At 40.2% G+C, this 25,331-nt stretch overlaps 1 protein-coding gene across 7 annotated transcripts in view; it reads right to left on the bottom strand.

Moving 5' to 3' along the window:
* Positions 1-9,268: 9,268 nt before the first annotated feature.
* The window catches only part of KATNAL1 (katanin catalytic subunit A1 like 1), a 58,049-nt gene continuing 41,986 nt past the window's right edge, over positions 9,269-25,331 (bottom strand). For all 7 annotated transcript variants that reach the window (XM_070380468.1, XM_070380472.1, XM_070380467.1 and 4 more), the window contains 5 exons: positions 24,524-24,682; positions 23,678-23,804; positions 21,515-21,649; positions 14,985-15,111; positions 9,269-13,833 (listed from right to left, as the gene is read on the bottom strand). In XM_070380468.1, the coding sequence (XP_070236569.1) occupies positions 13,635-13,833; positions 14,985-15,111; positions 21,515-21,649; positions 23,678-23,804; positions 24,524-24,682 (747 nt within the window). In that variant the 3' untranslated portion in view covers positions 9,269-13,634. The remainder of the gene's footprint in view (positions 13,834-14,984; positions 15,112-21,514; positions 21,650-23,677; positions 23,805-24,523; positions 24,683-25,331) is intronic.

Here is a 25,331-nt window from a genome sequence, read left to right as displayed (position 1 = left end):
TCCGTCACAATAGAAGCCTCAGAGCTAAGTCTAGTTCAAAGAAGAGAGCAGTCCCTAACCACGGCAGATCCCTTCCTGCCCTTGAGTCACTTCCCGCCCTGAGTCAAAGCGGCTCACTAATAAGCGAACAGACCCCACGCACTCTGACTGCAAGGGTCATCACTCCATCTACTGATCTCAGAGGCACCGACAGAGAGCAAGGATGGGCAACCAGAGCCGCTTTATTTGCAGGAAAAAAACCCAAACAAAATAAAGGGAGCTATAGTGATGTGCCCGGAACTACCTCTGCAAGGAGGCCTTGTGGAGGAGGAAGCCTCACTTGTGGTGTTTGCTAGTTTCCACGGTGTAAATAACCTCACCATAGCTGATTTCAAGCCATCAGCAGGTTGAAAGACTGGCAATGTTGTTTTTAACAGTCAATAGTTGGATCCAAAAAAGCCTGCCATGAGCCAACTCTAGCACACTGTGCAACTTACATTTATTGAGGGTTTATGATGGGGCCATGGGCTTCCCTGGTAGCTCAGGTGGTAAAGAATCTGCCTGCAATGCAGGAGACCCTGGTTTGATTCCTGGGTCTGGAAGATACCCTGGGGAAGGGAATGGCTACCCACTCCAGTATTCTGGCCTGGAGAATTCCATGGACAGAGGAGCTTGGCAGGCCCCAGTCCATAGGGTTACAAAGAGCTGGACATGACTGAGCGACTTTCACTTTATGGCAGGGCCAGAGACTGATAAGCACTTTATATTTCAAGTGTCTCATTTCATCTTCCCAGCAGTCCTATAAGGAAGGTTCATCGTCACCATCCCCATTTGAAGGTGAGAAAACAGGGGCACAGAGAGGATAAGCCACTTGCCCACTGGGGCTGGGAAGAAGGGGCTGGAATCCCAGTCTGACTCCCCAGCTGAAGTCCTTCCAGCCCCACAGTGCTCTTGCGAGACAGACTCTCATTTCCATAGTAATGGATCTCTAGCCAAAGGGCAGGGCCTTCCATCCAGAGTCCACAGGGCCCCAGTGAGGCCAGACATCCCTCACCCAGGCACAGAACACATGAGGGGGACTCCTTGCCTTTGTAAACTCAGCCTCCTCCTCCCATTTTCTTCCCTCCAATCTAACTCTCACCCCTTCACGCTTCCCTACCAGGAACAGCCGCCTCTGTCCTGCTGCGGGTGCCCCCGCAAGCCCATTCACGTATAGCTGACCTACTGTACCCCTGTGTCAACAAGGATGGGTCATCCAGCAGTGTCCTCCTTGGGAGTCTCACACTAGGAGAGCCCCCTGCACTTCCAGGGCAGGAGCCGACAAGGGCATGGCCCCAGAGCTCACTGTCCGCAGGAGGTAGAGGGCCTCTGTTGGACATGGCACAGGGATGGCTGATCAGTGAAAGCAAAGAGGTGGACGGGGATATATCCCTATATCCGAAAGTCAGGAGTTATTCCAAATCCAGGGAGACATGAAAACCCGGGATGGGAATTAACTTGTCCTAAGTCCTTAAAGTGATCACCTCTAGGCTAAGCAGAATCAGGAAAACTGTCAGTGGGACTGACTAATAACAAGAATTTATGGGCATAGGAGGGTCAAGGAGCCAGATGCAGGCAAGACTCCCAGGCCCTGACCCCAGGATTTGTTTCCATTGTTCTGTGATTTTGTTGCCAAAAACAGCAAGTCTCTTATTAGAAACTCTAATATGTGCAATTTAACTTGAAATGATTTTCCCTATTTAAAAATCTGCCCAGTGAAGAGGTTCAGTAGGTTTTTAAACTATTCATACAAAATGCAACCTTCCAATTAATTTACAAGAACTGACTGATACCAGGAAAGATGCAAATTTAACAGCCAAAGTTAAATGAAAACTTCTGCATATTCAATGGCCCATAATTTAAAAATGAAGCTCATGATTTATAACTGCAGCCAATGATTTATTTCTTTCACCTGGATCTACACACTTTTGTGGGGTAACTTTTTCATTACAAAAGTCATTAAAAGCATGAAAATTAACAGAATCACTGTACCTAGTTAGCCTAGACCAAGGTTTGGTTTTTTAAAATGAAGTGTATTTAATCTCATGGCTCTCAATACAAGTATTGTTCATAATTTTTGGAAGGTATTTTGTGTCAGTAAAATGATTTTCCATGTTTTCATATTTATAGTCCTTAAACTTTTAAATTTTGTGCATATTTTTATAAATTACATACTTAACTACAAATATTCTGTAAATTATCATTTAGTAAATATAATACAGTGTAAAACTCAAAGCATCTAACTGGCAGAGAGCCACCATCACAGGAGTTTGTGAGCACGTAGGAGTTTGTGTCCCAGGTCACACAATGTGACCAGCACGATCCTGTCCCATCAGTCAAAGGCCATGAGGTCAAGAGCCACGACTAACGTGCACACCGAGGGCTTTTCAGAGGCAAAAGTGAGGGCAGGGACTGACTGGATTTCTATAAACACTGCTCTTTAAAAACCACTTTAGGGACTTTCCTGGCAGTCCCGTAGTTGAGAGTCAGCACTTCCAAAGCAGGAGGCACTGGTTCCATCCCTGGTCAGAGAACTAGGATCCCACATGCCAAATGGTGTGGCCAAAAAAATTTTTTTAATTAAAAACAATCTTAATATTGTAGGCATAATTCCTTTGAAAAGTAAAATAATTATCATATAAAAGCAAAAGGTAAAAGTCTCCCTTTCAAGAGGTTTTTCATTTTGGTATGAAGAAAGAAAAATTCAGGTATTACATTTTAAAAGGAACTTACCTAATCATAAAAGACTGTCCTAAAATATTAAAAATTAATTTATAGTACAAACTAACAAACTATGTAAGAAATAGGTATACTTTGAAAAGTACTGAAAAGATGTTCTCATTGTTTAATAATCCCACACTGAAAACTTCAGGGTGAAATGAGGTTTCATTAAGAATAGTAACTAAAGAGGTTGCTTCTTATGATTTGCAAATATGTATTTCATACCATTCTCTAATGAGAACCTAGGAAAATGGTGCTTTTCTTTTACTGTGAATATTTATGTATGTGGTTTCTAGCTGCCTTGAGCAAACTCCATTCTTAAATTGCTGTGTCTCTACAAATCTCTTAGAGCTGCTGTTTGGGATGACATTTTGTCCAATTAGTTGTCAGCGTACTTCCTTTTACCTTCCCAGCAATAACCTTACTTTTTCTAAGACAGTCAACCCGTTCAATTAAAACCGTACAAAAAGTTGTTCTGAGAGACCTACTGCTAGGCAACAGAAACCTGTTGAACTAAATCTCAGGTGGAAAACATTTCTGAAGACAGATGAGAACAATTACAGTCATCGCACAATAAATTATCAATTTAACCCAGAATAGAATACCGTTTTGTTAGAATTTACAGAGGTCAAAACAAAACCGACAACCTATGAGGATGTGAACATTCTTACGAATGTGTACGTTTATTTGAATATGTACAAATGTGTATACATATTCAGCAGACGTGACAGATTCCCGATCAACAGCTAATTGGGCTTGCTGTGTTTGATCAACCCACACCTGTTCCCTGTGCTGTGACTCTGGGAGACAGCTCGGAATGTCAGCGCGCTGGGTTTTCAAGAGAGCACTCCGATCACCAGTTCTTCACAGAAACGTGCTTTGAAGAGACACAAATGAAGCAGAACGACTTATTACACGAAATTCAAAGTGAACTTAGATTCGGAAATACAGGCTCTGCATTATAAACCAAACTAAAACACTGCACACACATTTATCTTGGAGAAAAAAGTTTGACTACGGAAAAGGCTTTTAAAGGCTCACAGAATTTATGAGAAGGGTTTCCTAAGGACTTGGAAACTAAATTTTTAAAAATTATTTTTTGCTGCATTGGGTCTTAATTGCAGCATGTGGGAATCTTAAGTTTCCTGACCAGGGATTGAACTCACATGCCCTACATTGGGAGGCAGATTCTTAACCACTGGACTGCCAGGGAAGTCTTCTAAACTGTCCTCAAAAAATAACAGTTGAGTTATCTGCCAATGAATCAGAAATGTGAATTAAATTCCCTTTAAAATACACAAGGGTTTAAAAATTAGAGGAAATATTCTTGTTTAAGGTATTTTTTAGAAATGTTATAAAATGTATTTGAAAATGTTTGAAAAATAGCTGGAGGTATTTTTATAAATCCCAAATGAAGCCTGACTCATCCATCTTTAATTACAACAATTACTAACACTATTGTTTAGGATTTATGTTATGGAATACAGTAGTCAGACCATGATTAGTTATTTGTTGAAAGAAGTTATTTAAGATGTGCTAATCGAAAGCATTTTGAACATTCAGAGCTAAACTTAGAAACTCAGTTCTGAGGTATTTTTTCAAATGCAGACACTGAAGCCAGGGCAAGTCATGGAGAAACTTTCAGAATGATCAATTCATTTCATAAAGCCTGCCCTGAAAGAGAAGTAGGTGTACCTCAGATACAGCAAAGGGCAACAATATTCCCAAAGTCATGGCTTTTATTTGGCTGCAGGGGGTCTTGGCTGAGGCACAGGGACTCTCTGGTTGCGGTGCTGGCTCAGCAGTTTGTGTGCAGGCTTAGTTGCTTCTGGGCATGTGGGACCTTTGACTGTGTGGATCACAATAAACTGTGGAAAATTCTTAAAGAGATGGGAGTATCGGGCCACCTTACCTCCCTCCTAAGAAACTTGTATGCAGGTCAAGAAGCAACAGCTAGGAATCGGGCATAGAACAATGAACTGGTTCAAAATTGGGAAGGGAGTAATTCAAGGCTGTATATTGTCACCCTGCTTATTTAACTTCTATGCAGAGTACATCATGCAAAATGCTGGGCTGGATGAAGCACAAGCTGGAATCAAGATTGCTGGGAGAAACAGCAACAACCTTAGATATGCAGATGACAGATATGCAGATGACTTCTGGCAGAAAGTGAAGAGGAACTAAAGAGTCTCTTGCTGAAAGTGAAAGAAGAGAGTGAAAAAAATGGCTTGAAACTCACCATTAAAAGCCTAAGATCATGGCATCCAGTCCCATTACTTCATGACAAACAGAAAGGGGAAAAAGTGGAAGCAGTAACGGATTTTATTTTCCTGGGCTCCAAAATTCACTGCAGACGATGACTGCAGCCATGAAATTAAAAGATGCTTGCTCCTTGGAAGAAAAGCTATCACAAACCTAGACAGCATATTAAAAAGCAGAGACATTACTTTGCTGACAAAGGTCTGTATAGTCAAAGTTATGGTTTTTCCAGTAGTCATGTAAAGATGTGAGAGTTGCATCATAACGAAGGCTGAACGCTGAAGAGTTGATGCTTTCAAATTGTGGTGCTGGAGAAGACTCGAGTCCCTTAGACTGCAAGAAGACCAAACCAGTCAATCCTAAAGGATATCAACCCTGAATATTCATTGGAAGGACTGATACAGAAGCTGAAGCTCCAATACTCTGACCACCTGAGGTGAAGAGCTGACTCACTGGAAAAGACCCTGGTGCTAGGAAAGATTAAGGGCAAGAGAAGGGGACAACAGAGGATGAGATGGTTCGTTGGCATCACTGACTCAATGGATACTGAGAGAGAGTGGAGGACAGAGAAGCCTGGCATGCTGTGGTCCATGTGGTCATGGAGAGTCAGGCACGACTCAGCAACTGAACAATAAATTGTGGATCTTAGTTCCATGACCAAATATCAAACCTGAGTCTCTTGCATTACAAGGCAGATTAACCACTGGATCACCAGGGAAGTCCCCCAAATTCATAGTAATCCCACAACACAAGCCACTATTTTTTCCTATCATTAGAAACATAAATACTGTAAAAGAATATATCACTGTAGTCTGCACAAAAGTCTCTTGGTTAAAAAAAAAAGGCACTACAGAAAAGGGATGGTAAAACAGTGATCAATAACCCTCAGAAAAATGGGTTAACATTTATTTCAAGAATTGAGAACTTTTGCATTTAACACTGGAATATGGCAAAGGCCTAGGCTTTGGAACTAAACTAACTTAGGTTCCATTCCTTCTTCTGCTTCTTAGGAGCCAAATGACTAGAGCAAGTCACCCTATAAGCCTCAGCTGCTGCTTCTGCAAAAAAACGTGAATGTGAAAGTCACTCAGTCATGTCCGACTCTTTTCGACCCCGTGGACTATACAGTCCATGGAATTCTCCAGGCCAGAATACTGGAGTGGGAAGCCTTTCCCTTCTCCAGGGGATATTCCCAACCCAGGGATTGAACCCAGGTCTCCCACATTGCAGGTAGATTCTTTACCAGCTGAGCCACAAGGGAAGCCCAAGAATACTGGAGTGGGTAGCCTATCCCTTCTCCAGCGGATCTTTCCAACCCAGGAATCGAACCTGGCACTCCTGCATTGAAGGTGGATCCTTTACCAACTGAGCTATCAGGAAAACCCTCTGCAAAATAAAAGGATAATAGTAAATACATCTTAAAACTAATGTGTGGACTTAATAAAGCAATAAAGGTAAAGTTCTAGCACGCAGCAAACATTACAAATGTCAGCACCAGTGCTGTATGATGTCAATTCATCTGGTATTTCTTATTCTTAACTACCATCTACTTGGATGAGCCGTCTCTATCAGCACCACGCTGCAGAGGTTTGAAGCCCCTTCATAAATGCGCTTGCTATCTGGTGTGCTTTCTTTACACCTTACCTGCAGCATTTATCAAGATGAGAAATAGACAGCTGTCCTGTTTCCCAATTCAGAATGTGATCCTGAACACATATCTTAAATTCTCTGTGGGCTCCGTTCCTTCACCTATAACACGAAGGGCCTGGACCAGGTCATTTGCTCCCCATTTCAGGTCTCAATGCCCGAGGCTGCTGCTGAGCCTCTCAACAACTCACAGGAAAGGTCCTAAGAAGATCTTAGAAAATGAGAAATCGGGGAAGAGCTGGCCATGACTTTTAGAATCACAAAGAGGATGGGAAGTGGGCACCGAACACACGTGTTCTCAACTCCCTCTCTCACCTGGCTGGCGGAGCAGGATTGGCTGGGAATCGGAGGGGAAGGAGTCGCTAGTGAATCCTGGCCTCTGCTGGGCGGGGAGCAGCTGACCACAGTGACACTCAGGCAGGCAGGGAGGAGAGCTCGGGGTGCCAGTCTCCCAAGTCTGAACCTGGGTGGATGGGATCCGCCAGAGGACACTCAAGCCCACGCTGCCTCTCTCCCCATCTGTTTGCAAGCAGCAGCTGCCCCTGGCCAGGCAAGGCTTCCCTTGCTGTTTGCAACTGAAGTCCCGGCCCAGGCAAACCCCCCAGCACGCGCGTCCTCTGCTGTGTAGCGGTCAGCACAGCACTGGGCGGTGGGAGGCAGCACTGGCCACGGGCGCTGGAGAATGTAGAAAGGACTAAAGGGAAGAAGGCCCTAGCCACGCGTGTGTCCTCTTTTTGTCCTTAATTAATTTTGTACCTCATTCTTTTCCTTTATACCCTCTAAGAGATCAAATCCTCAACAGTCACAGCAAGGAAGAAAGGGGAGCCGTGGAATCAAGTTGTTGCTAGGTACCTTCCAGCTATAAATATCATACAACATGACAAAATAATGATGCATAAATAACTGCTTCACACTTGGGTCTACCTGGAACACTCTGGGAACCAAAGATAAAGCCAAAAGGCCACAGATAGCCTAGAGAAACGACACAAACACTGAGCGCTCAACCAACACACTCCCTATCACTCTTCACCCCCAAATGGCTGTACTAATTCACCCATAATTCTAACACGTCTAACAACGTATTTCTTTCCATTAGGTTCATTGAAAGACTGCAGGTCAGAAATTGGAAGAGAAATAAAGGCTGACAGCCTGATAACGAGAGTAAAAATGCTATGAAAGCAAACACCACAACTCAAAGACCACGGAGTGACAGGCAGAAAAGCTTGCTCGCCCCTCTGCTGGCTGCTGAGGGGGGCGCATCACAAGGAAAACTCTGAATCACAAAGAGAAGGTGATGTTCAAATTCTGTGTTTTACAAAGTCAGAGAACAAGTGTGACATCTTTTAGAAAGCTTTTAATAAAAGCCAATTAAAAATAGATAAGCATATGAAAAGATGTTTGACCTCATGTCACTAGAGAATTCAAAATTGAAACAGCACTGAGAACCCAGGAGACCCCTGTTAGCATGGCTCAGTGAGAACCCCGACAACACCAAATGCCCGTGAGGATGCCGAGCCACAGGGACCCTCACTCACGGCTGCTGGGGATGCAAATGGTGCAGTCACTTGGAAACGCAGCCTGGTGGTTTCTTACAAAACTGAACATAACTCTTAACCACACATTCCAGCAACTGTCCTCTCAAGTAAGTACTCAAATGAGTCGAAAACTTACGTCCACACAAAACGCTGAGCAGGAAGGTTGACAGTTTTGTTCATGAATGTTGAAGCCTGGGAGCAACCAGGATGTCCTTTCAGTGGGTGGTGGATGACCAGACTGGCACATCCATGTAATGGATTATTATTCCCTGATGAAGAGAAATGAACCATCAGCCACAAAAAGACAAGGAGGAATCTTAAATGCATACGGCTAAGTGAAAAAAGCCTGTCTAAAATGGGCACGCGCTGGGCGACTGCAGCTATATGGCATCCTGGAAAAAGACAAGCTGTGGACACAGCAGGAAGACCACTGAGTGCAGGGGTGAAGAGAAGGGGCAAAGGTGAGGATTTTAGGTCAGCGACACTGTAATGGTGGGTTTACGACACGACAACACGATGCTTTTGTCAAACCTGGTGAAGTGAAATGTAGACTGTGAACTTTAGTAATAATCAATACTGATCCAACTAAAACAAGTCAATCACACTGAAGTGAAGATACCGATAAAAGGGGAAATGGCGGGGTGAGGTGAGGACGGAAGAAGTGTATGAGAACTCTACGGACACACAAGCTTAATTTTTCTGTAAACGTAAAACTGCTCAAAAAATAAAGCCTGTGAATTTTTAAAAAGTACCTTTGGAGGATTCATAAAATAAGACATAGACACCCAGAAAATTCACCTTATGGAACACCCACTTTGCAAAATGGTCCTACACAAGGAAGACAAATGTATTTGTTAAAAGAAAATTAACTGAAAAGCCATTCTTATCTTACCTGTATCAAGCCTGAAGTTATTAGCATAATGCATGGCAAACACAAAATAATGGGTTTACAATGTGTGATTTTGTAAGAACTAAAACTCTGGAAAAAGTCATCCCTTGTTGCGAGGGATTTGTTACTCCCACTGGTGGCAATAAGTGGACTAGAGACTGTAGATCAAACATGAACCACAAAGAAAACACCGACAAGCCACGCTCTAGAAATTTATTACCAAATTACACTCTATGCACAGACACAGCTCAGCTCGTGAAACTAGCAATGTGGCCACACAAAATGTAAGGAAAAGCACATCTAATAAATACAATTTGGAAACATCATTTTAAGTTAGGTTCAAAACACTGGGACACAGACACTGAAACGAGAATCTTAACAGAACACCAATGGTCACAGCACAGAGCGATCTTACTGGACGCTGTGTCTGCACAGCCTTAACCGAGGGCATCAGTTGCTGCCGTGTGAATGGACGTGTCGCGTGCCCACCTCTGTGTGTGATCACGAAGCACTCAGGCCCTTGTACAGGAAGGGTTAGGTCCTTGCCACACGAGTGTGCCCTGGTGGTCAAGCCGCCGTGACAGAGGTGGGAAGACTAATGTAGATATTTGCAGAGGCTTCAACTGGAGGGTGTGACTTTGCCAGAGGAAGAACCACCAGCATCTTCAATTAAACTTTCAGTGTTAAAAAAAAAAAAAAAGTGAGTGAGAGAGGAGAGAGAAGGAAGCGATTCAAAAAACAAATCTGCCTAGATGATGAACTGAATTTCAACATGGTTCAGTTCATTCCCACGTGAAACTAAGCTTGCTGAACTGAGGTAGACTCCGGAAATGACATGTGCAAAGACTCAGGTTTTCCAAAGGGTAATATTTAGTCATTTCAGAGCTTGCAGAACAAAAGTGTGTCTTATAATTTTGAACATAAAATCAGAGTCCTTTCACTGGAGGAAAACCTCCATATTAATTCCCTATTTGTTGTGCCAAATTTCCAGAAACGTACACACTGCTGGTGACAAAGCAGAATCTAGATTATTTATATATATATATATAATAAAATCAATCAAGAAATGAGAAAGGGAAAATAAAAAACTAAATCTGATGACATTACCTTCATATTTTTCCTGTTTTTATTAACAAGTCAACTGGAAATTTAGAAATATCCCTCAAGTTAAAGAGTTATTCAGAGCCAAAAAAAAAAACTAATAAAAATGCAAAGAATTATTGTCAATTTGTGAATGTTTAAAAACATAAGTGTTACTTAGGGCTTTATTTTTTAAATATTCATATCGTTTCCACAAGAGAAAACAACATTAAAAGCAAATGTCCTAAAAAATTAAATAAGTAAGTATAAAAAGCCTAATTTAAAAGTATAAATAAGTAAACACAGTAATTATAACGTGGTTTTAGCTTTTTCTGAAAAAAAAGTTAGCAGCAATGAGACTAAAACATTTGGGGTTTAAATATCTGAATTCCTCCAATATGCCTTCCAACTGTAATTCCTACCCTTTTCTATTGTGACAGATTTTTCAATTCACATAAATATTATGTACATCACTAAGTAAGTAGTATATATAGTATATAAACAAATCTATACAATCAAAACAGTTATGGAACAGAAGATACAAAACGAATGTTAAAAGAATGATTACCATTGCTTCCTTATGGGGTTAAAGCGGCCCTTTCTTGGAAAAGGCCAGCAATTACCCTTAGCATTCTATGCCTATCACACAGGAAATACCCTAAGGTGACTTATTGTTCGCAAGAGAAACGGAAGTGTGGGAATCTATAATGCCAAGACTCAATGATCAAAACAACCCAGAAGGAGCCAAAGCCCACAGGATAACCAAATGCCTGCCTTGTCCTTCACTGGACCTCTAAGTCCTTCAGGGTCAGGAGAGTAAAAACAGAACAGTGTCAGCTGATCTATGATTCTCATCATGGATTCAGTAGCGTATACAGAAACCTCCCAGGAAGGAATTCAAACTCAAGCTGTTCAAAACCAACGGCATCAATAATGTCATGTTTCAAAGAGTCAGCCTACACGTAGCGAAGTGTAAGAGTGACAATTATATTGAAAATCTGGGCAGTGTATTTTTCCTGGTGTAGCAGCTATATGTTTGTTTACAGTAGATTCACCAGACACTTGCTCATTTTTTGAATAATTAGTGATTTCAGCCTACTTTTTGACAGTCAAATATCACATCATAAAAAGTGCAATCTCCAGAGCCCAAACAAAGCCCCCACAGGCAGCTAGAACATAGCATGCTACTTCTTTCAAGCTGTCCTGGCATTTTTGGAGGCAGAGGTCCAAGCCCAACACGTATCTGGTCATTCTGGACCGCTGACGATGCTGCTGACTAGAAGACAAAATCTGGGACGCCAACGTCTACTTTCTACTTGGATTTATAGAAGGTTTCAGCCATTTGTCTGGCACATTTCATGAATATTAATTTCCTTCTAAAAACAAAGGAATTATCCAAGCAAAATGTTTGCAATAAACATGTAACAGGTTTACAGGTTCTCCACAATTACATGTGTACATGTTCAGAATAAACATGTAGCTTGGGAAATGGCAAAAATGGTTCTTGTAAACAGCCAGGTCTATAACAGTTGTATTGTTGAAGCAAATGGATTCCAGTTCTAATTTTAAAGCAAATTTGAAGAGAGAAAAACTTTCATATATAATCTTTCCAAAGCACACACAGGTTACCGTGCCTTTCATTTTCATTAGCTAGAGCCAGGATCCTTTAAGCGGTTAAGACATACCGAGCATTCACCATCCTCTACAGAAAAACCAGGGAAGTGAAAAAGCACACACGACTGACGGAACACAGTGAAGACAAGCTCCCAGGAACTAACCAACTGACAGTTTTTTAAAAAACCACAATTACTATGTTATTATGCATGAAGAAGTCAGGAAAAATTGAAACAGAAGCCAAGACAAATAACATAAAATCTAGAAATATGGTCTAACTAATCAACTAGCATATACAAAATTTTTGGCAATCAAAACACTAAGGTTTTAACCATGACCCCTTGGATTTCATGAAAAAAACAAGCTACTGGCTGGCAATAGTCTGCAAGATTATGTTAGTGTGATTATTTATTTTTAAAAGTTCATGAATAAAAGGAATTCAGATGAACTAATTCAATTAAAATCATGATATCTCATGATTTTATCTCTTCTAATCTATGCCTCAGAGGAAAGGGGGAGGGCGATTTAAAGCATCAGATGAATACTGCAGGTCAGAGTCAGACTTATCTAAAAGTTACATAGTCTTAGTAGGGCAAAAGCTCCTAAGCAAGTTGCTAAAAGTTAACTTCAACTGTGAAAAAAGCTGTATTATTTTTAGTTAAACTATTAGCTACTGTCTAAAATTGAAAATTCAGGATACCATCCAATACAATTTTTTTTAAAGCTTGACTATCAAAGCATAGGTTGCCCAGTCAAAATAACAATTTTTAAAAACTAACATTCGGCTACTCATAACTAGATACACGGCCTCTCTTTTTCTGGCCTCCTTCTTGTCTAATTCCTGCTGAAGTGAATGAGCAAGGTTGATTTCTAACCTAACCTTAGTGTGCATACAAGCACTCAACCTAGACAAGGAATGGTTTCTAAACGTTCAACTGAACATCATTCATTACGCACGATGCTGTTTTGTTAATAAACAAGCTGTCCAGAAACCATAAAGAGTTTGCTTTGTTTTGCATTAGCCACAAGAGAGTGGACTTGTTTAGAATACCAAAGCATTTATTTAGAATACGAAAGGCAAATTCAGCAAAAAACAATGTTAGAGCAAGGGTTGATCTGTTGAACTTATTGAAAGAAGAGTGAAAACAAACTCAGAAGTCTAGAACGAAGAGGAAGGTCTTATGCAAACATGATACTTTTCCCGCCCTTCCAATATGAAGTACTGCCAGCAAAAATACTCCAGACCAGAGGAGCCACCTGGCAAGATGATTCAAAAACCACAAAGCATGAAGCTATACACCCCCACAAAGCTCAATAAGTGATTAAATAGCTAGTGGAGGAAATGGTGAGGGAGGGGAAGGTAAACATTCAAACGGTATAACAGCCTCTAACAGTAGTGGTTGAATGCTGAAGGTTTAACTAGCAGATTCATTATTTATTCCAAAACTATCACTCTTCACAATAAGGAACAGTTCTGACACAAACCCTGTTCTGATGCTAAAAGTCAACAGAAACAGGTCCTTCGTGTTCAGAGCAAAGAAGAGGAAAAAAAATGCAAAGTCAGAAACAGAGTTCCTTCTAGATGTTCTGTAAACGAGTTTCTACAACAGCACATAGGTCACTTTTTCAGCCCTCTGCACTCTGGTGCGGGTGTGCAGTCATAACGCATGGACACGTGAATGTCAGGCTCTCTGTGTAGGCTTTTCTTATTTCTCAACTACATGTATACTCTTTGTGGTTTTAAATTGTTTTCCTTTCAGAGAAAAATCTCTCCAATGAAAAGTTTCAAACCTGTTTTAAAAAAAAAAATTGCTGGAATTTCTTCACATTTTATAGACAAAAATACCAGAAATGAAAGAGCTGACAGAAATTCAAGCAGATCCAAATTCTACCATCCACTTTTCATATTTCTCTAAGTCTGCTGCAGAGACAGACTTTGCGATTTTCTTAAGAGCCAACTCAAAGTCTCCTCTGGTCACGGGCATCTGAAGCTCCTCTTTAGAGAGTGCACGGATCTCTTCTGGACTGAGACCGTTGATTCGCCGTCTCATGGCCATTAAGGATGCATCCCTAAAAACATACCAGGATCAGTGAGAATTTACTGTTGTGAATGTTTCAGACACATCTATTATGATAAAGTTAAGGGAACACATTCAAAAGATCATTTTTACATGTTTTTATGATGCCGCTCAGAATTTTCCACTTCAGAGAGAGACATCCTGAGGGTTCAGGAAAGGTGAAGACAGGGTGCTAAGGATTTAACCATAAAAGGGACTGTTGGTGAATCCTAAAAGTCTAGGTTGGGCTCAGATGGTGCTGAATTTTCTTTTCCCTCACTTGTTCTTCACAGGCAGCCCAGAAGTCTAGGAAACTGAAGGGGAATTATGAAATACGGAATTGAGGACTTGGAAATAAATATAAGGCTAATGTTAGGATAACTTAAATCTTATGCCAGTTTGTCTACAATCTAAGCAGGGGAAGAAAAGTCAAGAACCTTTCTCCCTGGAGCATGAATACATGTACACACAGTAGATATGGGTGGGCAAGTGAAGAAGTAAAATCTGGCTTCTCCAGATCCTATTTTCAACTCTATTCTTGATCACTTGTAAATAATTATGCAGGTTAAGTAGACAATGACTGCTCACAAGATAGCTAACAGGCAGACAAGCCAATCAAAATTTCACATTTTTATACATTTTACTATAGCAATAGTAGAAGCTGTTATGAGCTTCCTGAGTGCCACTAAACTTAGATGTACACAGAAAAGTAATCGTAGAAAAAATGAGTAACATAGATATCACGGTTTTTACTGATGTCAATTTAAGTGTTGTCAGGAAAGTTAAGTACTGAAAAAAAATCCTCTTGAGTGATGTGAACTGTCTAAAAGTTATGTTACTAAACTGAAAGGGATATTTACATATATATATATATATATATAAAATTGATCACTTTTCTTCGTCTGTGTGTAGTAAAATAATGCTAACCCAAACTAAATGATATTATTTTATGTTGATGTAGTGAGGCTCCAATTTAGGGCTAAATTAATCTCAGGTTGTTGAAGTTATTATTAACAAGTTAGGCAAAACAATTTCTTAAAAATCAAAGGCTATACAAGGTGAACATATTGTTATATAACTATTCAGCTAACAATGACCAGTGAAGTGTTACAGAAAACAACTAATACAAAAAGGTCACAGATCATTAAAAAAAAAAAAAAATACCTGCAAACGTTAGTTATATCAGCACCAGAGTACCCCTCAATCTTCTCTGCTATATCTTCCAGTTGAATATCTGGATCCAGCTCAACTTCACGAAGATTGATTTTCAGAAGCTCAGTTCTTCCTTTTGCTGTTAAAAGATTTTTTTGCTACTATTAGATATTTTACTTTACAAACCATTTTGTTAAGAAATCATCTATTAACATTCAGGAAAAGAAACAGAGTCTAATGCAAAGAAGAGTAAATAACTCTGAGTCTACAGATAATACTGATTTACCCCATGACCTGGAATCATGTAACTTCCTGTGGGCCTTAGCTGCAATGACTAATAACTGAAACAAAACTCGGAGTTTTCCTAAAAGATTGTGAAGACACTTGCCATGCGAACAAAGGTTTGAGATCCTTTATGAAAAATAAAAACATTAGTATTCTAGCACCAGAAATCCTTTTGTAAAAACAAAAATGTACTTAGCCTAGTTTTATGAAACTAGAGCACATGGAGTATAACTCCTGAGTTACTTTGCTCATCTTCTAGTACGACACAGGAAAAGCTTTCTAGAACTCTAATCAGTATTTTTTTAATCTAGTTTTCTTTTCCTAGAAATTAGCAATTGGCACAAAACGCTTATTAATGTATTTTTTTTAATGGGGAGCCAGCTCACAGACATTCGTTGTTCCAATGTGACTGAAAATGTGTATGAAGTGAGCCCAAACAAACTGCAGACTTTTTAATATAACCAATCTTGCTGTTTTACCACCAGTTTTTGTGGCAAATCTGCTTAATACAGCACACTAAGATGATGCAAAATTAGTTCAGATGTGGCTCTCTATTATTTTCTAATAGGCAAAATGAAATTTAATTATCTCAATTTTTATTTTGAAAATTTAAAAATTTCAAGTAAAAACAGACTCAGTGAACACCATCTACCTTTTCTTTAGATCCCCCAGCTGTCACCCAGTTATCACCCCCTTGCCTTCTCCTCTACTCCCCTACCTTATCAACTGTGAGGAGCTACAGGCATCACAACACTGTACCTTAAATTACTCAGCAGTGTCTCCTAGGAACAAAGGTATCCATACAATCATCTCACTAAGCAGGAAATGTAACACCGGTACGTGAGGATTATCTAATATACAATCCAGACTGAAATGTCCACATTTGTCCCAGGCTTTCATTCCTTTCTTAAAGACCTAAATTACAGATGGCATTAAGTTATTGTCTCTTTAATTTTCTTCAGTCTTAAACAGTTCCCCAGTGTTGTTCTGTTTGTGCCGTCTTTCACAACACTGACAATTCTCCCCCATATGATCTTACAGAGTTAAGGCATTCCAATAAAACACTCCATCAGGTACGTTTGAACCTGACAGGCAGATAGATATGAAAATGTTAATACAAAGAACCAAGAATAACCAAGACACTCTGGAAGAAAAAAGGCAAGGTGGGAGGAACTGCTCTACTACAGAGCTGCTGCTAAGTCGCTTCAGTCGTGGCCGACTCTGTGTGACCCCATAGACGGCAGCCCACAGGCTCCCCCGTCCCTGGGACTCTCCAGGCAAGAACACTGGAGTGGGTTGCCATTTCCTTCTCCAATGCATGAAAGTGAAAAGTGAAAGTGAAGTCGCTCAGTCCTGTCCGACCTCTAGCGACCCCATGGACTGCAGCCCACCAGGCTCCTCTGTCCATGGGATTTTCCAGGCAAGAGTACTGGAGTGGGGTGCCATTGCCTTCTCCCCTACTACAGAGCAATAAGATTCAAATCTCTGTAACACTCTTGCAGAAGCAGACGAACAGATCCAGGATAGAGAATGGGAAGCCCAGAAGCAGAGCAGGGCATACAGTGTGGACACCTGATTCAGGCAGTGGGAGAAAAAGTCTTTTCAATAAATGACACCAGAAGTGACTATTCACAGAAGGAAAAGTGAAATTGGGTCATACCTCACCATACATAAAAATCAGTGCCAGATGTATTACTGATCTAAATATAAGATGCAAATTCATAAGCATTTCAGAAGATAAAGCAGGAATCTACCCTAATGACCTCGGAGTAAGTATTCATAAGACATAAAAGAAATCGATTACAAACAAAAAGACTAATAAATTGACCATATTAAAATCAGGAACTCCTGTTCATCAAAAGACACGGCTTATAAACTCAGTGAAAACACACAATCTACAGAGTTTGAGAAATACAACAGACGAGACAAAAAACTTATATCTAAAATAGTTAAAGAATTCCTACAAATCAGTAAGAAAAAGTCAGACCACCTAACAGAAAAATGGGCAAAAAACTTGAACACGTATATCACAAAATTCAAATGGCCAATCAGTAAAGGAAAAGATGTTCAAATTCCTTAATAGTAAAGGAAAGACAAAGTAAACCACAATAAGCACTGGCACACATTTAGAAGTCTGACAAGACTAGGAGATGGAGAAATGCACATATGGGAACTCTCACATGCTGCTGGGAGGAGTGTACACTAGAGCAACCACTTTGGTTTTTTTGTTTTTTAATTTAATTTTATTTTTTAACTTTACAATATTGTATTGGTTTTGCCATATATCAAAATGAATCTGCCACAGGTATACATGTGTTCCCCATCCTGAACCCTCCTCCCTCCTCCCTCCCCATACCATCCCTCTGGGTCGTCCCAGTGCACCAGCCCCAAGCATCCAGTATCGTGCATCGAACCTGGACTGGCGACTCATTTAATATATGATATTATACATGTTTCAATGCCATTCTCCCAAATCATCCCACCCTCTCCCTCCCACAGAGTCCAAAAGACTGTTCTACAAGCCAGAAAGAAAAACACCAATACAGTATACTAACACATATATATGGAATTTAGAAAAATGGTAACAATAACCGTGTATACGAGACAGCAAAAGAGACACTGATGTAGAGCAACCACTTTGGAAGACAGACTGGATTTATCTACTGATGTTTCAGCTACGTTACACGACCCAGCAATTCGCTCCTAGGACGGAATGCTCCATCATGGCCTAAGGAAACTTAGGCACTGGCACCACTACAGCACATAGAAGAATGCTCAGAGCAGCAGAGCAGCCTAAACCTGGAAATAAGCATTAACAGCCATCAAATAACATGATGGGTAATTGTGGTATGACCACATAATGGATGTTATGGGCTGAACTGTGTCCCCGCTAAATTCTTAAGTTGAAACTCTAGGCTCCAATGCAGTTGGTAGCATTCCACACACAGCAGGTGGATGTTAGTGAGTGAATATCACTTTGCTCTTTTAGTCCCAGTACTAGAACATCACTATGTTTGTAAATCAGAATGTTTTATGTGGCCTGTCCTAAGAACTTAAAACACTGAGTTTAACATAACGCGTTCTTCCACAGAAATAAAACTCCCAACAGCCAACTTCAAGGAACTCTGGGGCCTAAGCCTGCTCCTACGTGAAGGCCTTGTAGGACTGAAGCTCAGTAGGCAGCACGCTCCTCTCCCCCAGTGACCATGACGTGGGGAAAGTAACTTCTGACACTGGTTCTATCCATGATTTGTTAGAAGAGTCTAAGTAGGATTTATCACCTCTATAAAACTGAATTAATGATACTTAATAACATTGTGAAAGGATTTAATGAGGGTTTAATGTGGCAACAACAGCATAAAGAACTGTCAACGCTACATGACCAAGTTAGTACACATTTGAAATTTAAATAAACACTGTCAGATAGATCACACACTTGTAGTAACAATTCTTCTTGAGTACCCGAGGCCGTCCAGCACGGCGGGTAACCAGCATGTGCTCCAGGGCCGGGCATACATCCAGCTCTGCTGCCCTGGGAGGACACCTAACCCTCGGGGCTTCAGGCTCTCACGAGGAAAGGTGAGAAGAGACTCGACCTCACGAGCCCCGTGCCATGAGCTAACACCTGAAAGGCGCAGCCCATAGGCAGCACGCAGTAAGTGGTCATTGTCCCACCACCCCCAGTCAATCAACAAACAGGACTAGAGGGAGACAGAGAAAGCCAGAGCCCTTCTATAAAGGACCAACTGGGAGATGGACAATACAGAGGAAACGGCCAAGGGAGTGGAGCCCACACAGGGAGACAGGTCAGGGCAAAGAAGACCTCAAAGAACTGGTGTGTTTTCATTGACTCAGAAAAACCAATAAAATTTAAATAGAAAGGAAGAGAGAAAACACCCTGGGAAATGAGAGCACTGTAAACCGTGACATGAGAGTAGGAAGAAGCACGCGTGAAAAAAATGTAAGTAGAAAAGTAAAACAGAATACTAAGAAATGCAGACACAAAAATGAAAGGTAAGGTATTGAAAAGAGAGCTTCAAAGAAGCACTCTAACCCTGATGTGATAGGAAATAAGAATCATTTGGAGTCTAAGAGACTCTGTGATGCCCTGGTGGTTTAGGGAGGTGAGTCTAAAAGCAAAGCATAACTAAACGAAGGGACTGGAGAAAGGCAGTCGTCAGGCTGACAGGAGGTTGCTGTCGTCATTCAGATGCATCAGGTATTCAGTGAGCGGCCAAGCTCCACCTGAGCCTGTTACCTGACTTCCTCCTCATGTTGACCACGGCAGACGGGAGTCACCAAGGTGGCCTGACAGCCTCTCGTCCACATGCACTTCTACAACGTGATGCCATCCCCACCCACTGGTGGTCTCACTCCCCTCCACCTGAAAATGGGTGGGCTTGTAAACGTTTCTACCCAGGGTACCAAGAGATGACACTACCTGACCTCCATGGCCAGCTCAAAAAAACCGCACCGTCTACCTTTTCCGGTGGAACAATCACTCCTGAGGCCCTGAGCGACCATGTATGAAACGTGATCAGCTGAGGCCGCCATGCCTGCACAAGCCCAGGCCACGTGGAATAACCCCAAGTAACACACAGAGGTGCTCCACCTGAGGCCCCAGGCCTCCGCCCCAGGTGGAGACACTCCAGATAAGTCAGGCTTCGGCGTGGAGTCACCTCCTCTGCTGACCTTCCAGCTGTGACCCCAGACATGAGGGGACACACACACAGCATCCCTGCGGTGCCCTATCCAAATTCCCGATCCACAGACTCTGTGAGTAAAACAAGACTGTTTGCAATGGCAAGAGTAACCCATCCTCTGCCTTTCCTCGCCATCAAGTTCTAATTGCCTCTCAATCTAAAAGAAATCTGCATATTTCTTTATGTAAATTACATATCTTACAATATGCCTTTTTGGGTGGCTTTTCTTGTTTTATCTATTTTCATTCCTGTACTTCTTGCTTTTTCCAACTAAAAACGTCTTTTCATGGCATAGATTTTGTTCATAAAATGTCCTTCAATTTTTTTAACTTTCTAAATCTATTTTTCTTTCCATTCCTTTTACTCTAGATTTCTAAACCGTTCTTTCAGGCCTGTTGTCTTCCCACATTTCTTTATAGTTCTGTCTCTTCCACACCCTTTACCCATCAGATTCTTCAACACCCTTCTATCCCACCAGATTATCCCACAATAGCTGTCTACTCATTTTCAAGCAGCCATGCCTGTTTCCATCCTTCTCTATGGAAATTCAGTGAAAAATGCAACTTCCTCCATGAAGTCTCCCCTCAGCACCTCGGTCAGAATTTACTATTCTTCATTTCCACCCCAAAAGACTATGGGCAACCCCAGTATCACGTGCTCCCTGGTTTCACTGCAGTTAAACTGGGTAGGTGTATGGCTCCCTTCCAATCATACAGGAACTCTCTAAAGACAAGGGTCACACATTATATTGACACAATACCTAATAATAAATGTCCTTCAAATAGCAGAGAGCTAAATAAACACCTGTGAAATTAATTAACACAGATGAAAGAAGTTAGAAATAGTGGAGTTCTGATTATGATTATTTGTTTGGGAGCCCTTTAGGAGAAAGCAATTTCTCCAGTTCTACGGTCACAAGGTACACACGTTCAGACTAGTAATAAGCAAAGAGAAGCACCTAAAAGTCATTACCCACGATGGACATAACCTTTTCATACAGGAAAATAAGTTTAGAAAAAAAATCTCAACAGTCAGCCACGTCTATGTTCTCCAATATTTCAAAGAAAGCTGAATCTCTGCCTTTGTACCATCAACTCGTATCTTTCCCCCCAAGCTAAGCTTTCCTCAGCAGTTTATAAAATTCTGTCATCAATTATCTTTCTAATTATATATTTTCTCTCACACAGGAGTACTGGGTAAGTACGTCGAGGAGCTAAGACAGCAGAGAGCACAGTATAAGCACACAAATATCAGCTATTATTACACCTGGGTCTGGGACCTCGGGAACACTGGTCAGCTGTGAAGTGGGATCAACATTCCCTACCTAACAGGGTTGTATTAGTATTAAATAAAATAAAGCATGTTCCATGGGGGAAAAAAACAACACTGCCCTGAATGTAGAAACTTCATTGTAGCCTGTCTCCAAAAACAGCAAATTGGTTATTTATAAACTTCTATAAGCAGAATGCCAACAGAATGAAGACTTAGAGAAACAGAGAAAGGTAACAAGGAGTAAAAGAAAGATCAAAATAGAGTAGAAGGAAGGCATCATACCTGTCGGCAGAGGTATATATATCCTTTTTTCTAATCTCCTCCGCAATGCTTCATCAATGTCCCATGGGAAGTTAGTGGCAGCCAATACCATGACCATTTTGGAAGGATCATCATTCTCCAAAGCTCCTCCTACTCCTATGGACAACAAGGGCAAAGAAGAGCATTTTTCTTACAGTCCCTTATTCTTTCATTCAACCAGTACTTCTAAGCATCAGCTACAGGCTTGGTGGGAGGCTCAGTGACAAACATGATGTGGTCCTTCTCACCTGTGTGGTGTCAGAAACCAGACAGATCCACAGAGGAGACAGAGAGGTAGAAGAATTCCCACAGTCTATTGCAGAAGTCTAATCCAATAAGAAAATCTAATTTTTTTCTGTAATCTTTTTTTTTTGTTGTTTTTCCTCTGCAAAGAGGAGGCAAGGGAGATTATGCTGTTTTACTACTTTATTTTTTTTTAATCATGATTTTTTTAGTTATTACTCTGTTTTTCTCGAGAAAGGAGAACAGAATAGAGTTCACATTTATTTAATACTAGCATGCAATCATAATTTTGAGAGACATTATACTGCAATAATTTTGTCCTTCTAATATATGTGACTGAGAAAAAATAAACAAGAAATTTCAGAATGAATGTAATAATCAATTGCTACTGAAAATAACCATTTCTTTTTACACAAAACCAAATATATGGACACAGGGTCTATCTTCTCAGAATTAAAATTTTAGAACAAAAAACCAGGTTTACAGAATGGAAACTGAAGAATAAACAAAAAAAAATTATCAAAAACTCACAAACTTTATCAATATGAATTTTGAGTCTGATATAACAAAGTAGTAGATTTAAAACAACTTAATTCAATGGTATTTTCTTAATAAATTACTAAACTCTTATTTCAATCATTATTATAAAGAGTTAAGCTGTCCAACTAATGGTCACAAATACCCAGCAATAAAATTCAGCTACTAAATTTGTATTTGGTGATGTTTTTAAATGTTTTTGTGTTTTCCTCCACATTCTTCCTTGAAAAAAAAATACAACACAGACATTCCTTTCTTTTATACTTCAACAGACACAAAAATGGTAAACTCACTGAGGGAAGGGCCTCCTAGTACTGAATTATTTTATACCTCTTACACTGCCTGGCAATCAGAGTCACATATCTCTAAAGAGCAGCTCTGGGTCCATTACTCCCTTCCTCCAATGGCTCCCCAAAGCCTTTCCTTCTTAATCTGAGTAACTTCTACCAATACTTCAAAGCCCTTTGGCTATTCCCTTCTATGATTCCCTTCATCTGGGTGGTACCCCTCCTACTGTGTTTTCACTACACTCAGAGTTTAGTTCTACTACAGTACTAGCAATATATTGTAATTGTCTATGAAGTGCCTGCTTCTCAACTAGAACAGTGGTTCTCAAACTTTTTGGTCCCAGAATCCTTTTTACACCTTTAAAGATTACTGAGCCTCATAGAGTTTTAGTGTGTGTGGAGTATATCAATATTCAACACTTATTATTAAAAACTATACCGAGACTTAAAAAATATTAATTCATTTTAACAATAAAAAATACATTATTTATTAACATAGTTAATTAACATAGTTTATCAAAAATAACTGTTTTTTAAAACCAAAAAGAATTAGTAAGAAGGCCGGCTTTTTTTTTTTTTTTTTTTTTTTTTTCTGCAAATCTCTCTAATGTTTGACTCAACAGAGGAGAGGTGGCTTCTCATATCTGCTTCAGCCTTTCACCTACAGTGATATTCCACATGTCTTATACCCTCTGAAAGTCTCCACTGTTTTACTTACAAGAGAATGAGAGTGAAAAAAGTAAGCAACATCTTGATATTATTATGAAAGTAGTTCAGCATTTGAACACCTTTTAGGAGTTTTAAAGACCTCTGGGACCCTGGACCACATCTCTAAACAGTAAGCCCCTTGAAGGCCATGACATTCCTTTTCTTTGTAACCTCAGAACCTGAAACGGTACAAGTATGCAGCAGACACCTTCTGAGTGCTTGAAGAAATGAACAACTGGGTGGATGAACAAATGACTACAAATAAACTTCAGGGCCTTCTGGTCCATTCACTGAGAATTTCCAAAAAATCAATCTACACAAAATTCAAAAAGGGAACTAGAATAGTTTTGAGGCATTAACTATCAATTACCATCCATCTGAATGAGCAGCTCAGACTTGACTCTGCGACTTGCCTCATGTTCATCAGAGGTTCCTCTTCGACTGCAGATAGAATCTATCTCATCGATGAAGATCGTGGTGGGGGCATAAAACCTAGCCTTTGTGAAAATATTTGAAAGAAATCATTTAATGATCTCATAAAATAAACTGAATTTCTAAAATGCCATTTTCCTCCATCTAAAACAACAGTAAAAAAGAGGAGAAATTTTTCATTGCTTTAATGCCACTCTTTGGTTACTGATGTGTTAATCATATCAGGAAAAGGAAAATCCTAAAAATAAAAGATAAGTTATACAGTTGGTGAAGTCAGGTGACAGATACACAAGGATTCATGGTCCTATCTTTCTACTTCTGTGTTTGAAAACTTCCATAATACAAAACGCTCCTAAAGATAAATCATCAATGTATCCTCAAATATACATTCCTAAGTAACTATTGCAAATGTTTATGAAAAAGGAACAAACTTTAATGATAGATCAATTCCTAACTGGTTTTCAAAATATATGTTAAAATATACTTCTGCTCAATCCACTCATTACAGAGCCAGAAATATCCTCCAAACTACACACATTTCCCAAGTCTCTTCTACCCTCCCTGGATGGGATGCCACGGGGCTTCAACCTCAGAGAGGAATGCAAGCTGAAGACACAAGAGCCACTCCACAAAACTCACCACCTCATGTCTTACTAGTGTCAAGAACTCTGAAACAACTACACTTGACCTTTTTTAAAGATACCTAGGTGAATGGATCTAGGTTACAGGGATACCATGTGCCTATACAAATGGGACTCTGAAACCCAAACATATCATCACTCACCATTTCAAACAACAGACGAACCAACTTCTCAGATTCGCCTCTATATTTAGACGTCAGTGTGGAAGAGGAGACATTAAAGAAGGTTGTGCCGCACTCGGTGGCCACGGCTTTAGCCAGCATGGTCTTTCCAGTGCCTGGGGGCCCAACCATCAGCACTCCCTGAAATTTCAAAAGATGTATTAAGTGATTTATCAGATTAAAATACTTTTTTATAAAATATCATCAGCTAATAATGTACACGAAACTCTTCCCATCAAAAGAGAAGTTCAACTGTCACAGTAAAATCATGGTGCATTCGACACGTTTCATTTTATAGACAGGAAAAACTAAAATGACGAATTACTTCACAGAATGTCTCAAAGGTATCAGAGGTACTCAGAGGTGGGCTAACAACGGGCCCAGACAACAAGGAATTGCCTGGGACATCTGGAGAGGCCCTGGCAGAAGACAAACATGGATGGTCTTGGGCACAGCTTAAGACTGACTGCTCTGTTTAAGCAATGAAAATAGATGACATTTTCTACCACATGGAGCAGAATTATATATCCTTTGCCCTCCTTAGACACAAAACCTATCCTTCACAACACACAATATATAATTTAGATCAGAAATAAAGATCCATTTATCAGCTTATAAAGTAACTAAAATCTAGTGGTGATTCAAGCAATCAAATTAGCTATCATTTTAACTGTGCTGGACAGTTAATAGTTTACATAAAACACTGTTAGTAATGAAAAAGCCAAATATAGACTAAAATCTAAATTTTAGTTATTTCTCACCTTTGAAAGCAAATAAACAGAAGTATTCT

The sequence above is a fragment of the Bos mutus genome, chromosome 12, assembly GCF_027580195.1.
Source record: "Bos mutus isolate GX-2022 chromosome 12, NWIPB_WYAK_1.1, whole genome shotgun sequence".
Taxonomy (NCBI): Eukaryota; Metazoa; Chordata; class Mammalia; order Artiodactyla; family Bovidae; genus Bos; species Bos mutus.
The sequence above is the reverse complement of the archived record's forward strand: the minus strand, read 5'-3'. Positions and strand labels throughout refer to the sequence as shown.